The 13869-nt window shown below is 33.3% G+C and overlaps 2 protein-coding genes across 2 annotated transcripts; one reads left to right on the top strand and one right to left on the bottom strand.

The window, feature by feature from the left end:
* Window positions 1–269: 269 nt before the first annotated feature.
* Window positions 270–4947, top strand: LOC145125365 (protein transport protein SEC23 C-like). Its single transcript, XM_079060826.1, has 13 exons — window positions 270–1083; window positions 1186–1359; window positions 1546–1707; window positions 1828–1970; window positions 2060–2135; window positions 2242–2417; window positions 2629–2710; window positions 2801–2878; window positions 2939–3100; window positions 3191–3454; window positions 3579–3683; window positions 3760–3950; window positions 4723–4947. The coding sequence occupies exons 1-12, from the start codon at window positions 346–348 to the stop codon at window positions 3901–3903; spliced, it is 2304 nt and encodes a 767-aa protein (XP_078916952.1). The 5' UTR covers window positions 270–345; the 3' UTR covers window positions 3904–3950; window positions 4723–4947.
* Window positions 4948–5224: 277 nt separating this feature from the next.
* LOC145126456 (replication factor C subunit 3-like) lies at window positions 5225–8607 on the bottom strand. Its single transcript, XM_079061821.1, has 9 exons — window positions 7735–8607; window positions 7542–7652; window positions 7234–7266; window positions 6460–6631; window positions 6134–6312; window positions 5921–6057; window positions 5727–5822; window positions 5457–5526; window positions 5225–5379 (listed from the first exon to the last, which is right to left on the bottom strand). The coding sequence occupies exons 1-9, from the start codon at window positions 8605–8607 to the stop codon at window positions 5272–5274; spliced, it is 1779 nt and encodes a 592-aa protein (XP_078917947.1). The 3' UTR covers window positions 5225–5271.
* Between the last annotated feature and the right edge of the window lie 5262 nt (window positions 8608–13869).

The following is a 13869-nucleotide window of genomic DNA, read 5'->3' as shown; positions in this document are numbered from 1 at the left end:
AGATGGCTTGATGAAATCGCAGATGGGCGATTTTGGTGGCTAAAAATGCAATTTTGGTTTTTTTGGCTATTTTCCACAAAGTAATTAGGATTTTTGGCTAAATTTGCAATTTTTCTCTGAAATTTATATGGTTAAAAAGTTGTTAATGCGATAGGGCTGTTTTAGAAAATGTTTAAAACTGAAGGGGCTAATTGTGATTTAGCCAAACTGATTCACCGGTCTTTCCCCCCATTGTAACAGGATCCTCTTTAGTTCACTGATCAGCAATTCCATAATCAGAAAACCCAACTCCAATTCCTCACATTTTCAGTGAATGATCATGCCAAATCGATTGATTCATAAAAAATGACAGAGTTTTTGGATTTGGAAACCCAAGACGCCGTGCGAATGCCATGGAACGTACTCCCCGGTACAAAACATGAGGCCGCACAATGCATCATCCCCATTTCTGCCATCTACACACCGCTGAAACCATTACCCAAAACCACCCCTCTCCTCCCTTACTCCCCTCTACGTTGCCGGAATTGCCGATCTATCCTCAACCCATTTTCAATCGTCGATTTCTCCACCAAAATATGGATCTGCTCCTTCTGCCTCCACCGCAACCACTTCCCCCACCACTACCAATCAATAACCGAGGACAATCTCCCAGCCGAACTCTTCCCTCAGTACACCACAATCGAATACGAACTCCATAATGAAAAACCCTCTCCCCCGATTACCTCTCAGGTGTTTTTATTTGTGGTGGATACTTGTATCATCGAGGAGGAAATTGGGTTCCTGAGATCGGGGCTTGCACGGGCGATTGGGCAGATTCCGGGTAATTCACTTGTGGGTTTGATTACTTTCGGAAGGTATGTTTGTGTTCATGAGTTGGGATTTTTTGGGAAAATCCCTAAGGTTTATGTGTTTAATGGAAGTAAGGAGATCAGTAAAGATCAGGTCTTAGAGCAGATGGGTTTCTTTCAGAAGAAAGCAAGACCAGCTACAGGCAGTGGTCCTGGAACTAGAGATGGACATTTGCAGGATAATGTTTCAAGGTTCTTATTACCAGCTTCAGAGTGCGAGTTTGCTGTCAATTCGGTATATATCTGTTCTTAATGTTCATTTGTCGCCAATTTTGATTACTACACATTTGAAATGAGCTTTGATTGATAAATTTGAAGTTGATATGTATGTTATCAGGTATTGGATGAGCTTCAGAAAGATTCATGGCCAGTTCCTGGAGATCAAAGGGCAGCAAGATGCACTGGAACTGCATTGACTGTGGCTGCTCATCTACTGGGAGCATGTGTTCCTGGTTGTGGTGCTAGAATTATGGCCTTTTTGGGTGGGCCATCATCCGAAGGGCCTGGATGTGTGAGTTTTCTAGTCTTTAAATGCAAGAAATAGCAACCTACTTCTACTTCCATTGATTTGTTTATTATAGCATCTTACCTTCATTTCTTTCTATTACTTGTCATAATACTCATTAACATTATTTTTGTTAATTTGTTTTACATGTTGGATTCTAAAATCTTATTTTTATTGTATTCCAATCTTCAGATAGTTTCAAAAAGTTTGTCTGAACCTATTCGATCTCACAAGGATCTAGATAAAGATTCTGCTCCTTTCTATCATAAAGCAGTGAAGTTATATGAAGGACTCTCAAAGCAACTCGTGCATCAAGGTCATGTACTTGATGTCTTTGCTTGTGCTCTTGATCAGGTAAAGATTCATTTTTCTACCAATATAGGCAATGTACTTTATTTATTATATATCACTATTATGTGTTAAAAAATGTATGTTGCTATTTTGTATAAGAAAATATAAGTATATTGTTTCTAGGTTGGGGTAGCTGAGCTTAAAATTGCAGTTGAAAGAACTGGAGGACTTGTTGTGTTAGCAGAAAGCTTTGGGCATTCGGTTTTTAAAGATTCTTTAGTTCGTGTTTTTCAGTCTACAGATAACGATCTTGGTCTATCCTCCAAGTAAGGCTTTTTCTTTCCATTTAATATTTTTTTTTTAAAACTAAATGTTGATACAATTCTTACTTTATGTGCTTTCAACATCTATGCAGTGGTATGTTTGAGATAACTTGCTCAAAGGATGTAAAAATTCAGGGTGTTCTTGGTCCATGCGCATCACTTGAAAAGGTGAATATAGTAATGTCATGAACTTCAACCAGAATTACAACTTTGCCCTTCAACTAGTATGCTGATGTGGCAGACGTGTTGCTGACTAGTTCTTGTGTTTGTGTAGAAAGGACCTTTATGTGCTGATACCACAGTAGGTCAAGGGGGTACTACTGCTTGGAAGATGTGTGGACTTGATAAATCGACTTCTTTATGTTTAATATTTGATATTACAAAGAAGGAGATCCCAGATGTTGCTGGTCAAGCAGTCAACAATCAATTTTATTTCCAATTTTTGACATAGTAAGATTTATTGCTTCATTTTTCTTGTTTGTTTGTTACACCGGAGAAAACATAACAGGTTATACTGGTTGAACAAGTCAAGGACTCTCCGTCAATGAAAAAGACATGAATGCCCTTCTTGTCTAGTCTTGTTAGGTGTAACAAACACAAACACAAGCCTAGTGGTTGGAATTTTGGACTCTGTTGACTTGGTGTAGATAATTTGGTCCAGTTATCAAAATAGCAATGGACAAATGAGGCTTAGAGCTACAACCCTATCTAGAAGATGGGTCACTGGGCAAGGAAGCATACAGGTAAGCTCGTTTTGTTCATTGTCATGATTAGATTTAGAACAAACATTGACTATTATACTGAAAATGGTGAAACTGGTTTTATATTTACAGGATTTGACTGCGGGATTTGACCAAGAAGCAGCTGTGGTAGTAATGGCGCGCCAAGTTTCTTTCAAGATGGAAACCGAGGTAATGACGATCATGAAATAATACGTGATTATCAATACGTGATTATCGATCGTTATGCAGGCAGAATTTGATCCTATAAGGTGGCTTGATAAATCACTGATACATCTCTGTTCTCACTTTGGAGACTATCAAAAAGACAACCCGTCTTCATTCGTTTTATCCCCACGCTTATCGATAATTCCTCAGTTTATTTTCAATTTGCGACGCTCTCAATTTGTACAGGTATATTTGAATCTTGAATCTATTTTCTTTTAGTGTGATTGGGTTCGTTCATCGTTTTGGAGATTGACATGACTTCGAATTGTGTTTTAGGTCTTCAACAACAGCCCAGATGAGACCGCGTACTTTAGGATGGTTATGAATCGAGAAGATGTTGCGAATTCAGTTGTGATGATTCAACCTTCGTTAATCACTTACGCTTTCAATTGCGGAGCAGAACCAGCTCTCTTAGACGTAGCATCCATCGCTCCTGACAGAATCCTTCTTTTAGATTCCTATTTTACTGTCGTTGTATTTCATGGATCTACGATTGCTCAATGGCGCAAAGCTGGGTATCAGAACGAGCCTGAACACGAGGTACCTGCTGTTTCTTTTTTCCTTTAAACTTTTTGAACAATTTCACCCTAGTTTTTCCTTCGATTTCCCCAAATTTTGACCCTATTTTGAGAGCTCAATCATGGAAAATGTTACTGGTTTGCAGGCATTTGCCCAGTTGTTAAGAGCTCCTATTAGTGATGCTGAGGCTATTGTAAATGAAAGATTTCCAGTACCTCGTTTCGTCATCTGTGATCAACATGGATCCCAGGTTAAATTCACTCTGTAAATACTTGGGCAAATTAACTTAATTTTTTTTTCAAAGGGCATTATTGGAATATGTGCAGGCTCGATTTTTGCTAGCAAAACTAAATCCTTCAGCTACATACCATTCAGATGCTCCTTTAGTACCTGGTGGGGATATTCTTTTCACTGATGATGTCAGCTTTGAAGTCTTTTTGGATCATCTTCAACGTTTGGCAGTTCAATAAAAAATTCTTCAGATTTTAGAACACCATACAACTAAATCTCCAGTTTTGTAAGATTATTCATTTAAGTTAACTATATTGTGATATACTTTTATCACAATTTTTTTATCCAATAGAAAAAAGGTCCTTATTTTATAACGATATATTTTTCATTTTCGCTTTATATAATATATTAAGGTTTTTCCCTTTTCTTTTTTTAGCAATTACAGTTTATAACGATTCTCAAATAAATAGTCAAAATATAATTCAGCATCACTTGTACACAGAAGGGTAAAATTGTTATTTTCTCATTTTCAAAGTGTTCATCTGGTCTAGAAAAAAGAAATGGTCCTTGTTTATATAGCACTTACTTCAGACAAACAAACATCATTTATCCATTCAACACTTTCATAAACAAAAAAAAAAAAAAACTTAATCTTTAATCCAGTAAGTTATAGAAAAAGTTACAGTAAGGGGGCTTTCCCATTAAGTCTTTTACTTTTTTACAATTTTGTTCTCATTTAATTATTCCATCCATTTCCCCAAGTATTTGTTTACAATCATTTATCTAGACAACATTAGCAGTGAAAAAAAAAACATACCCACAGATTGCTTCAATTTCACTATTTTAACTTCAAAATCAACAAGATTTTGGAAACAACAATCAAACACACATAATTTATTTGTAACATAGTACAAGATTTACATTACATGAGAACCTTCTTTTATTGATTTTTGAATAATAAAACAATACGAATATATATATATATATATATATATATATATATATATATATATATATATATATATATATATATATGTATTCTTGTATGGCAAATACAGGTGATTTAGTTGCAGCTATGCAAGGATTTTGCTCACCAAGTAACAGTAGATCAGGTGGCATTCTCAGTTGCCATTTTATTCTGTATATTAGTTATAGCACAACATGTAAGTTGTGTTCTACTTTTTTTTATTATTGCAGTTGGATCTTATATTCATGTTGTCTCTTCTTTTATTTCAGTCATGTCTATTGCCTTCTTAGCCAGATGATTTTTGTAGCAGCTCATGAATTTTGCTATGAATTCTGAAATAACACACAAACTTACATGTTAATGAAAACGTACAAGAGAAGAAAAGCACAAATGCAAGAAATAACCACGTACTTTCATTTGTTTTAGTTATTATTATTATTATTATTATATTTTTTTTATAATTAATCAAGTATGTGGGTAAATAACTAAGGAAGTCAATCAATGGTATACCTTCGATACTCATGAATTGATGGATAAGCTTTTTCCTTTCATCATTTGCATGTCTATGTTTATCAGCTCCCTAAATACGACAATAAAATGGTTATATACTTATTTATCCTATGTTTCCATTCAATTTCAATTAAAAAAAAAATGAGATTATAGTTCTTACGCTATATTCCTTATATGTCTTTTCGATCTGCTTATGCATCGACTCCTCAACATTCTTCTTCAGTTCAACTGCTAGAGTCTGCAAAACAGAGAGAGTATTATAATTTATAAATGTTGAAAAATGGTGTAATATTTATAGGTTTTATCATTTCTTACTTCAAAGATGAACTCAGGTGGCACACTATGATCTATGAGATTTTGAAGTTTTCGACGAATGTTATATAGCCTGTTAACATGATCGATTCAACATGTTAAACAGTACAATACAGAACAGAACAAGTACTCCCGTGTGATAAGCATAACCTTATGTCTGGATTAGAGTCTAATGTTCTTTTTTTTTTTTTTTTTTGTATATAAAAATTAAAAAGATGAGAAATATCAATATTTTGTGTAAAAAAGTGTTTAATATGTAGTTGCTTAGCTTACTGTTTGGGGCTCTGCTTTTCTACTATACTTATGGCAATATTTGCAATATCATCTTCCCACCCAGTCAAGATTACTTGATCTTCCTCCAAAAGTGAACTGCAGATATATTATCAGAAAACAAAAATAAAACACATAAGGATCCACACAAATACATATAAAATATGTATAAGATGAATGAATGAATGAAACAGAACTTATTTTGTGAGGTAGCTTCAAAGGAGCGAATAGCTTGTCGCAAGTTATTCTTGGAACTAACGGCTATTCTTTCAGCTAATTTATTTGGCAATTCTATTTCTTCATTTTTTGCTATGAACTCCAGGACTTGAACAATCTGGAAACAAAGAGGAATGAATGTTATATATAAAATCTATTTTAAAAACATATATATAAAGTATTGAATGAATGACCTCTTTATTAGAAGGTGGAAGGAGTTGGACCAATTTGCAAATGTTTTTAAGGGGTTGAAGCTTTGAAGCATCTTGACAACAAAAGAAGATTTTATGACATCCTCTATACCGCTCTATAACCCATCTTATATACAGCAATGCATCCGTTGATAGCTTGTCTGCTTCATGCAGAATGATGGCTGCAAATTCAATCATTCAAACTACTTACACATTATAATACCAACCTACTTTTGGGTAAAAGATAAAGTATGATGCATGTATTGATAGTGAGAATAAAGTATGTTGCTATTTTCTGTGATTTACCCAAATAATGTGTTATTTTATACCTCTACAGTTATCATTGCTGCATCGTAGCCCCGTTTTGCTGGTTAAGTTATTTGTCTCTTTGATGAGTTCAACGATGACATGCTTCTCAAATCCTTTTAGTTCAGACAAGTTTATTTCTACATGTTGAGATGATTCCTTCACATTCACCATAATACTGCTTACTTCTTCCCCCTGCAAATACACAAACCTTATCACACAAACAAAAGTAGATATACATGTATATGGTACATGTATATATGTATGTATATTATTTGTGTAATAACGCGCATGTTTCCTTGGTGATAATAATAAAGATTAAAGAAAAGGAAGCATTAGAGCCAATCAAGTTCGTTTGACCTCATTAGAATTTAAGTAACTGCTAAAAATAGATATATAATAAATTATTTAAAGGAATATTCTAAAATGTTTTAAGATTGTAACTAGACCATATATTCTTTCAGATTCAGAATTTCGTTTTCCCAGGTAATATCGAGCAACTTTCGAAGCCAACAAATTGGCTTTTTGAATTCTATAATAAAGTTAATAAATCCCTATATTTTCACTTGTTATAATCGTCATATATAATAATTTCCTTTTGTTTTTTATCTTGAAATAACTAGTAACTTTCCACTTGTTACTTTGTTCGACATACCTAATTTTTATCTATATATTTGAATAACATGGTAGCATTTGAACGCTCTACACTCACCTCTCTTCTTCTTCTAGTAGTCGATATTTAAGAAGATGAATATTTGCATGAATAGTTATGGCATATTTCAGAGTTGAGAGTATACCTTCAAGTTAAACGTTTTGCATTCATCTCGTGCCTGCAGAAACCAAGTTATTGGTAAATGGTAAGTACTTATATATAAACATTCTTACTATTAGTCCATTTTTAGCGACAGAATAAATCCATCGCTAATATTTCTAACTTTTGTGATCTCCTATAACTTTCGTTTATAATATTTCTAACTTTTGTGATCTTCTATAACTTTCCCATAAACGATTCTATTCATATACTGATTTGGCTATCTTGTTTGATTAATGTAGAAAATAAGCAGTTGAGATTAGCGACGGATTCAAGTGGTGTCAGGTAGGATACCTGCACTTTATCGGGTCCATATGCTTCACGAAGCAAAGCCCAAATCATTGTCCTTTTCCCAACACCCGCTTGTCCTTCAAATATAAAGTGGCGACACTCATCTTCATTTATCTACACAATCAAATCAAAATTATTGATACAAATTTGCCATTCTTCTTAATTCATATTCGTCTAACAACGTGATCTTAATTACCGTATGTTGCAACTCAATGGCTTTATCCTTATTGCAAATAAAATCCTTAAGAGCTACCGGCCGGTATCTATCCGCCCATAAATACTTCTTCTCCTCCTTCAACTCACTCGTATCTTTTGCATTCACAACCATCTTTTTGGCGGCCGGCGGTGGCAACGGTGGCGATGATGGTGGCACCACCAGAGCCGCTGGTGTTGGTGGCGATAACGATGGCTCTGATACTCTCTCCCTCAAGGACTCCTCATTTGAATTTTCGGTAGAGTAAACCTTTATCATTGTCGGATCTTTCTCATCTTTTGTCTTAAAAGAAAAACAAGATGCACTCCATTCCGACATCCTAACCGAAAAACTCGTTCTCGAACTCGTTTGACTCTCCCGATCCGGGCTGGTAGCCCGGTACAGGAGCCCTCTGTAATAAGGGCTTGAAGGGTCCAAGCTCTGAAGGTCATGTGTTGATCCACCAGAAGCCATATTCTCTGCTTCTGGATTTATACTTGTACCCGGAACTTTTTCCGTGTACAATAGCCCTTTATAATAAGGGCTAGACAAGTTCCAGTTCTGGATCTCATGTGTTACACCCGTAGCAGTTGCAATACTAGTCTCTGCTTCGGGACTTGTACTTGTACCAGAGACCTTTTCAGTATTTAGCAGCCCTTTGTAATAAGGGCTGCTGTAATACTTTTTGTCTTCTACAGCGGCCAAGACTTGGAGGCTTTCTCGTGTTAAAGTTGAAGCCTTTTTTTGTTTCATGAAATGAGGGACTTTTCCGGGCCAAGTGAACTTGGAGGAACGAGAAGAGGAGTTTTGTGACGCATTTGAGAGGTCGTCAGGTAAAAATTTAGGGGGTTCGGGGGAGACGTGGGGGCTTTTCATGGGAAAAGTTTGTTAGAGTATCAAAACTTTGAAAGAGAAGGAAGGGTGGGGAGATTTATAGAGTGGGAAGGGATGATGACGTCGATCGGGTTAATTAGGACGTGTATAACAAAGTGTTGGTTTGATAGGATTTATGTGGGTTATGAAAGCGATGTTGTGATTGAGAAGGAAACAGGCTGGGGATTAAATTTGATCGACCTTCTTCTTTTTGACATTGTGTCAAGGATAAATGTGTCCAAACGGGGTTAAGCCGGCATGGTTTTGAATTTTGATGCCAAAGATGGGCTTCTTTCCAACACCTTATATTAAGAATTGGAAACCAACTCTACTAAAAAAAACTATAACCTTTAATTTCAAGCTTGTATTCGAAAAAGTAATCTAGATTTTCGAGTTCGGCTCGAGAATCGATTAGCTATTAAAAAATAATACTACATTAAATTACAATAGAAATGTAATTAAGCTCCTGACTTCGACTCGATTCGGTTCTATAATATATAAATTTAAGTAAAATAAAGGGTAAAAGTATAAATATAGCAATTCTTTGTTAAGCTCACGAGTTTCGCAAACCGAGTATTCCAATACTCAAGCTTGGCTTGATAATGTACTCCAGTAGGTCGATTCGACTTGATCCGCATCGATTTCGATTATCTCATGCGTTGATTCGACTCAGTAACGTACCTACTTAATAACGCCCCTACGACACATTTATGTTAAAATGCCTACACTTCACATACAAACAATTATTTAACCCTATTAGACCATCCGCTATACAAAGGACGAACAACGGAACCACGAGGACCATCACGAACCATGAACCGGTGTCTGTGTACCGAAGACGACCACAAACGGAGAGAGAAGGAGAAGAAGAAGGCTTGGAGAGAGAGAAAGAGAGGCACTGGTTGTGGTCCTCCGTTCTCCAAACCACGACTACGAGCCACCGGGATGGTGTGCACCCGGACGGCCTTATATTGTTATTTGATCTAATATATTTTAAATCCTATAAAAACTTTGTAGTTTATAAAAAATAATTTTGATAAAAATTTTACTAACAATAATTCCCATATAATTAAATTGATGATTGTAGTTGTACTTTTGTTCAGGTTAAATACATAAAAAGCCTACGGCATAATGCATTTATAACCAAAAAGTTATTCCATATTATTTACCTTCTATTTAAGTTTTTTTTTTCTTCGACCATCCACACTATTGTTAGTTGGTGGATTATACTATTATAACATATAATGGGTGTGTTCGGCAAAACTAACTGTTAGTGGGTAGTTTGTAGCTTGTAGCGTTTTGTTAAACGTTATATGAAGTAACATTTGGACTTGGAGCATTTTCTTTAAACTAAATGCTAGAAGCTTGTAGTGTCAAACAAAGTTTTCTGTTTAAAACATAGCGTTTTGTCAAACGCTAGAAACTAGAAACTCTCAAACGCTCCGTGCCGAACACGCCCAATATGGTGTAGTAGCGAATATATATAATAGAAAACAATATTGTTTTAGTAGCGAATCTATAATAGAAAAAATTATTTTTTTTAACCGGACTTAATCGGATAAAGAGATAACTGAATTCAACCGAAAAATAATATGTTCAGCATGTATAAAAACCGGTAGTTAGAGGACCGAACACAAACATTACACTTCTTAAAAAATTTGAGTAAATGTAACTTAAACTTGGAGCAAAGTCTATTTAAACGAGGTCTCAACAAGTTTAATGGAATGGAAATGTGAAAAAGATAGCATCTAATGGAAAATTTCATCTTCAATTTTTTAAGAGTAAATTCAGTTTTAGTCCATGTGGTTTGGTCGAATTCGCACATTCAGTCCAACTTTTGAAAATTTGACAAGATGCATCAGTGTTGTTTAAAGAAATTGCACTGGACATCCTTAATTCACTTTAAAAGACCATTTTACCCTTATTTTTATATATTTATTTTCCTTTTATATATATATATATATATATATATATATATATATATATATATATATATATATATAATTGTTTAATTGTTTTATATTTTGCCGCTTACATTTTAGTTTATTTATTTATATTTTTTATAATTTATATATTTTTTAAAAATTTTATTCGAACATATTTTTAATGTTTTTTATATTTTGTTCGTTTATATTTTTTTGACGATTTATTTGAATATATATATATTTTTAATGTTTTACTCAAATATATATTTTAATGTTTTTTTGATCTTTTGTTTTTTTATACATTTGTAAAGCTTTTTATAAATATTTTTTGTTTAAAAAACATAAAAAAGTTAATTAAATGAGAATATGATTAACACATATTAGATAAATTATTTATTTTAATAGGGTTATTGTATGGGCTAACCGAAATCCAAAACGAGTATCAATGGCTTCGAATTCAAACTTTTAGTTTTATAATTTTTGTTTTACATTTCGTTCCGAATGGAAAATGCTAATCAGAATTCAGATAACTCAAACACATTTAACGAACTTTTTATTACATTTTTTTACAAAAAGTATAAACAAATAACACGTCAAAAAATTAAAATGTATTCAAACAACACGAAAAAAAGTTTTTTGTCGTGTTGTTTAAATACATTTTATTTTTTTTTTATTTTTTGTTTGTTTATACTTTTTGTAAAAAATATATAAAAAAAAGTTTGTTAAATGTGAATATTATTAACTTAGATTAGGTATAAAATTATATTTTTAATAAGATTAATAGATAGGCTAACTGAAATATGAAAAAATGTTTCAGTTTATATAAAGGCTAAATGGAAAACCATATAACTCGAAAACGAACAAAATTTAAAAAAAAAAAAAATGAACTCGAAAACATGGACATATGTGTTTGAGTTATATGAATTCTGATTACCAGTTTCCATTCCGAACGAAATGCAAAAAAAAATTATAAAACTAAAAATATTGAATTCGAAATCATTAACACTCGTTTTGAATTTCGGTTAGTCTATATAATAACCCTATTAAAATAAATAATTATATACCTAATATGTGTTAATCATATTCTCATTTAACTAACCTTTTTATATTTTTTATACAAAAAATATTTATAAAATGCTTTACAAATATATAAAAAAACAAAATATCAAAAAGACATTAAAAGATATATTCGAGCAAAACATCAAAAAAAAACCTAGAAAAATTATTCAAATAAAACGTTAAAAAAATATAAACGAACAAATAATAAAAAACATTAAAAATATATTCGAATAAAATTTAAAAAAATATAAATTAAAAAATAAAATGTAAGCGACAAAATATAAAGAAAAATTAAACAATTATATATATATATATATATATATATATATATATATATATATATATATATATATATATATATAAGAAAAAGAAATATATAAAAGTAAGGGTAAAATGGTCTTTCTAAGTGGATTAAGGATGTCCAGTGCAATTTCTTTAAACCACAGGGATGGATCTTGTCAAAATTTCAAATGTTGGACTAAATATGCGAATTTGACCAAACCACAGGAACCAAAACTGTAATTTACTCATTTTTTATGTAGGGTTCTTTCTACGACCAAATATATGATGTTTATAATTATCTCTCATTTTTCTTCATTTTTTTCCAACACTAACTTATAAAAAATCAAAAAACTCATAAACTTTTTTTTAATATAAAGTGTAAATAAATTTAAGAAATTAGGTGGGTCTTAAATACTCATCTTCCCTAACCTTGGACTCATGGGCTGAGCTTTATTAGGATGAAGGGCTGTCCCCTGACTTTTTTGTTACAAATAGCCCTATATACTTTTATTTTATATATATTAGACCAAAAAATATAAAATTTTGGCGGTGGCCCCCCTGCTCACCGATTTTTATAAATATTATATGTTCCCCTCCCTCCCGCCCCCCCCCCCCCCTCCAAATCATATGTCGAAGTTCCGCCCTGCTTGGACTCGCTGTGAATTTAATGAGGAATCACTAATATTTATATTTATATCTATTATTATACGTGAATATATTAAACATTAAATAAATAATATATTTATAAAAAAAAATATTATATATTAATTAAAATAAATAATTATTTAATTAAAAAAAAATTAATTAATGATCTTGGTTTTTTTTTTGAACCGACAAAAGAGTATTTTATTCATAACATTCACCTACCCAGCAAGAAGCTAGTCACTACTAGAAAACAACCATTTAATGATGTGCAAACAATTACACGCAATGATTTATGATACGCAAAAGTGTGCGCCCTAAAAATAATGTCATCTTTTCTAAAATTTGAAGGATAGAGGACACACATTTGTGCGTGCCCTGAAATTAGTGTCAGAAAAAAAAAAATACGGAGAACGTCCATCATAAAATGTGCGTCATGTAAGTGTGTCGCTTTATATTTTTTTAATGAAACACGCGTTTTAAGCGGGAAATGAAATCTCCAAAAACTAAAACCCCCTCTGCTTCCAATTATCAAGAAAGAAGCCTAGGGTCTTCGTCTTCCTTTATCTCTCTCTAACCTAAAACCCAACCTGCGATTTCATAAAGATCTCCCATTGCTTCGCATATCTCACTTAAATCGTAATAACAATCAGTCGCTAATACACTGGAGTCGGATGAACCTGCTGTGTGCACAGAGGTTGAGGATTTCGGTCACTCGCCTCGCCTTTCTTGCAAAATCTTTGGTACACACAGGAAAACATAAACCCTAAAGGGCTTAAACACCCGCGCCATCTCATTTGAAGTCGGTAGCCCCTCCTTGGCACTTGCACCATCTACTCTGGGGTTTAGGGTTTATCATAACCAGTCGGGATGAAGTCGGTAATCGCTCGTGATGCTGAACTTCATAAAAGAGTTCTTCTCCGGTCTTAGCATCTTCCTGGGTAGCTGAACTTCTGTCATCGCTCGGGATCGATCTCAGCCTCTTATTCACCCCTCTACAGCCTTACTTGTAAGTCCACACCACACTTGTTCTTATCTTGTTTTGTATCTTCTTCCTTCTCTTATTAGAGCACTTTACGTTTTCTTTTTGCTTTGATCTTTCATGGTATAGATGTGGTGTAATAGAGAATGTGAAGTACAATGTGATCTTCCTTCTCTTATTAGAGTACTTTACGCTTTCTTAGATCTGTTGTATATTGCTTGGATAATTCCTAATTATATTGCGTTTACTTATTCAGAACATGCTGAACAGCCCATCCGACCGGCATGATCTTGTTCGATATGATGTAAAGCATGTACATTTCAGACCTCAAGTTTCCTCTTAGTGCTTAGTCAGGACTCGAAATTCGTATATTTA

Source organism: Lactuca virosa, chromosome 7, assembly GCF_052849685.1.
Source record: "Lactuca virosa cultivar CGN04683 chromosome 7, Lactuca_virosa_CGN04683_v6, whole genome shotgun sequence".
Classification (NCBI taxonomy): domain Eukaryota; kingdom Viridiplantae; phylum Streptophyta; class Magnoliopsida; order Asterales; family Asteraceae; genus Lactuca; species Lactuca virosa.
The sequence above is the reverse complement of the archived record's forward strand: the minus strand, read 5'-3'. Positions and strand labels throughout refer to the sequence as shown.